This window comes from Poecilia reticulata, linkage group LG17, assembly GCF_000633615.1.
Source record: "Poecilia reticulata strain Guanapo linkage group LG17, Guppy_female_1.0+MT, whole genome shotgun sequence".
Classification (NCBI taxonomy): domain Eukaryota; kingdom Metazoa; phylum Chordata; class Actinopteri; order Cyprinodontiformes; family Poeciliidae; genus Poecilia; species Poecilia reticulata.
In genome coordinates, this window is record NC_024347.1 from 12,919,753 (window position 1) to 12,923,421 (window position 3,669).

The 3,669-nt window shown below is 40.4% G+C and overlaps 1 protein-coding gene across 1 annotated transcript in view; it reads left to right on the plus strand.

Moving 5' to 3' along the window:
- LOC103479359 (protein FAM102B-like) overlaps window positions 1-3,663 on the plus strand; it is a 7,555-nt gene extending 3,892 nt beyond the window's left edge. The window contains exons 6-11 of the mRNA XM_008433735.2: window positions 1,337-1,440; window positions 1,573-1,668; window positions 1,772-1,982; window positions 2,377-2,513; window positions 2,758-2,821; window positions 3,058-3,663. Of these exons, the coding sequence (XP_008431957.1) occupies window positions 1,337-1,440; window positions 1,573-1,668; window positions 1,772-1,982; window positions 2,377-2,513; window positions 2,758-2,821; window positions 3,058-3,100 (655 nt within the window). The 3' untranslated portion in view covers window positions 3,101-3,663. The remainder of the gene's footprint in view (window positions 1-1,336; window positions 1,441-1,572; window positions 1,669-1,771; window positions 1,983-2,376; window positions 2,514-2,757; window positions 2,822-3,057) is intronic.
- The last annotated feature ends 6 nt before the right edge of the window (window positions 3,664-3,669 follow it).

Here is a 3,669-nt window from a genome sequence, read left to right on the forward strand (position 1 = left end):
GAAGTTATTTCAGGAAGAGTGAGTGAAACCCTTTTTATTTTATTTAGTTTTTGTTTAGTTCACCAGAAGTCCCAGAGTGGAACTCTCTAGCAAGAGCAGAATGAGTTTCTCTAAATGGATAGCAGATGTTGCGTTAGCTCGCTAGTCAAAATGGATGTTGAGGAAAACATCTGGTTGCTGTCCGTCTAACTTGTGAGGAAACAAAGTCCCAGCTTAGGAACAACACACGTGTAGCTGGATTACATAAAGCAATATTTTGTTTGTGTGTACTATAAATGCATAAAGCTCCTAAAAGTTTAGTTTGTTGTGTTTACAGGGAGCTTGCTTGTAGAAATAACGTAAAAGTGTTAAAAGTTACGTCTCCGTTTGTATGTATTTGTGATTTTAAAAAAATGGGGTGGTGTTTGCAATGACCTCAGAACAATCCTGTTGTATGAAACAGCAGGTGTGGCTGCTCTTCCCTGAGGCTTTTCATTGAGAAACTGTCACATCAAGCAAACTAAATGCTGCTTGTAGAGCTCCACATAAGTTGAAGTTTGGGTGACTGATCAAAATGTGAGACTCCCACCATGCCACCTTTGGATGACGCTAAGATTGTGACGTTCTGACCTGATGTGAGGAAGATAGGAGACGCATACAGCACACGTTTTAGTGTCCGTAGCCTTTTTTAAACTGTATTTTAGGTTAGAGGCTATTGCTTTGATTCTTTCATGCAGGTTTAAGAAATTCTTGAGTTGTCTCTGGCAGTCATTCGGTGTTGCTTAAATGCTTGCTGCCTATTTACTCAAAGCTCTGCCTTGCAACTCAAGTCCCCAGCCAAGATTCTGCCTCACAGAGCATCTCTACCTGCTCCATTTGTACACAGCTCCTCCAGACTAGTGGCAGCAGCAATTGGTTCAACGCCTGGTGGCATCTGCTGAGCTCATTATAGGCACCACTTCTCAGTTCAACACTCTTAAAAACAGTTGAGAAGCATTGTTGTGATGACTAACTGAAGGCGGAGTGTCGTAAAGAGACATAGGCCGACTTCAATGCGTCAGATTTATTTTATTTTATATACATATACAACATTTTTATAACAATTGATGGTAACACAGTTACTTGGTTGTGCTATAAAATGGCACCGTGTGCCTGGAAAATGCATAATACCAACCCTTGAGTAGTAGCTGCCCACATTGAACCTGTATTGTACAACAATATTCTGTATGAAAATCTTTTTTCACAAAGCAAAAATATAGATAGAGGGGGGGGGGAATATTAAGATTCTGCAAATAACTACCATTTTTCACCAAAATCCTTTTTGATGTGTTTTGACTAGCTTGTGTCTCTGTTTTAGTCCGCCGTCTACAGCCATGACTCTGGGAATCCCACCAGCAGAGGCAGAGGGTCTGCTTGAGGATAGAAARGGAGGAGATGTTCGCACATCACATTCAGGCGCTGGTACGTAGATATTCATACACTCGGCAAGACGGGAGATTTGTTGCATTAATTATTCATGATTTTTCTTTTTCTTTGTTGAAATAAGCTCCAGACAAATGCTTTTTTTTTTTGCTTCTTTTTTTCTCCTTTTAGGAACTCCAATAAAGTCGAGATCAGTCCCAGACGAACTGATTGCATTCAGCCACTCCAGAACATCCAGCTATGCAAGTCAGCTCTCAAAAATGTCAGGTATTGTAACAAAGATCCATCCTGTTTTCAGCAACATGATCAATGTGACTCAACACCTGTTTTRAATGTGGTCACTATACAAGTTCTGCTTATTTCCTTACAGGCTATAGTTCAACCTATTCAAGCTCCACAGATCTGAGCCACAAGCGGAACGGTTCAGGAGGTTCTGCCTCCACAGGCATCGGTAGCATCGAGCCCGGTGATCAGCAGGGGGGGAGAGGAGAGAAAGAAAACAGGACCACTCCCACGTCCACAGGCTCTCCAACCTGTTATTTTGCATGTGAAAAACTCTCTGTTCCAAATAGAGCTTACAGGTAAAATGCACTGCTTGCCTGGATCAGTATCTAACACAGTCAGTTTGTCATGTTCTGTATCCATACACCAGCGTTCGGTTCAGAGCCGTTTCCATTGAATTAAAGGTTGGCGGGTGATTTTTGGATTTGCATCAAAATTCCTATCGGGACAATTACAGAATTGTTATTGAAACTGGTTATTGTCATCCTCTTGCATTTTCTTCTATTATTGATTAATGTGTTAGGAAAGCTACATTTACACTAGACCAAAATAATAACCTGATTTTTACATATATACATACATAAAGATCTAATTTAGAATTCCGTATATTCCATATGTACATATTTTTAAATGTTATACCTCATGAAAACATTTGCTTTTTTAACCACAGATGTTTTTCTCTTTCCTTCTCAGACCTCCAGTAAAACAGAACTCGGTGGAGAATCAGCTAAAGCGAGTCGATGCCACGCGGGTGGACGCTGATGATATAATAGAGAAAATCCTGCAGGGCCAGGATTTCAGCCATGGCTTCTTGGATTCCAGTGCAGAGGGTGTGTACCTCTAATCCTGGTGTGGAAAATTGCTTAGCATCTTACTGGTGTGATCAAATTACTTTGAGGTGTTGAAATACGGGGTCTATATGTGCTCCAGGCAAGGTTTTGCGGCACTCCATAGTTGTTTATTCCACAGAAAGTTMTTTTAATCATCAATACATTCTGTGACTGATCAGTTGAGCTGATTATGATGAAATGTGATCAGTTTTTTTCCTCACTTGTAATGTGTGTGTTGCTGCAGAGGAGGGGCTCAGCTTGTTTGTTGGACCCGGTGGGAGCACAGCTTTGGGAAGTCAACACATGAGGTGGGTGTGGTTATGTAACAYTGGCTATTTACTGTAAATATGCAGAAATGCAACTATATGTCAGATAAAAGATCTAAAGAGGAAATGTTGCATTTTTTTTACACATATCTTCTCACCCCATCTCATGTCTAATCCGTAGAAACTCTTTGGTAAACGTATAACAGTCCATATAAAAAAAACAGATCAGATATCAGCCCTAATTTCCCGCCATGTAACACACTGGCATTCTTTTCCAGGGTCGTAACCGGAGCCTTCGAACAGGTGGTCATTAAGCGGTAGGCTTTAGCAGGCATGCGTCTTAAACAAGAGGGACTACTTCTCCGGGGGAAAAGCAGCAGGGCCGAGCAAAGGAGGTGCCAACTGAACTTACTCCTATCTGACATCAGGAGATTTTATTTCTGTTATGCAACATTTCCCCACATGACCTGTGCAGCATCTGTTGGCCATGAAAGCCCCCTGGTGTTCAAAATGTGGAGCTGAAGGACATTAGTGAAACTTTTTGTGCGCTGATCACTTTCTTTCATCTTCCATAYAAGGACGTTTGGTTCAGACTGTCAGCATTTAGCTCTTTGAAACTTGGAACTCAAATGTTTCTCAAATGTTTGTCTGCCCATTCAGTGATTTTTGTTTCGTTTTAAACGAAATGTCACTCCCTCKGCACAGAGACCTGTATGTAGCATTAAGTGTTATATTTAGTATTTTAATAAGATAAAGATAAGAAAGCTTTAAAAATAACTGTCAGAGCTTTATGCTGGAGTAACGTGCCATTTAATGTGTAATGTTAAAATGTTTAGATTTTTGTTTTTGGTGGGAATTGCAAAGTGACATTGCTTTTTTTTTTTTTTTTT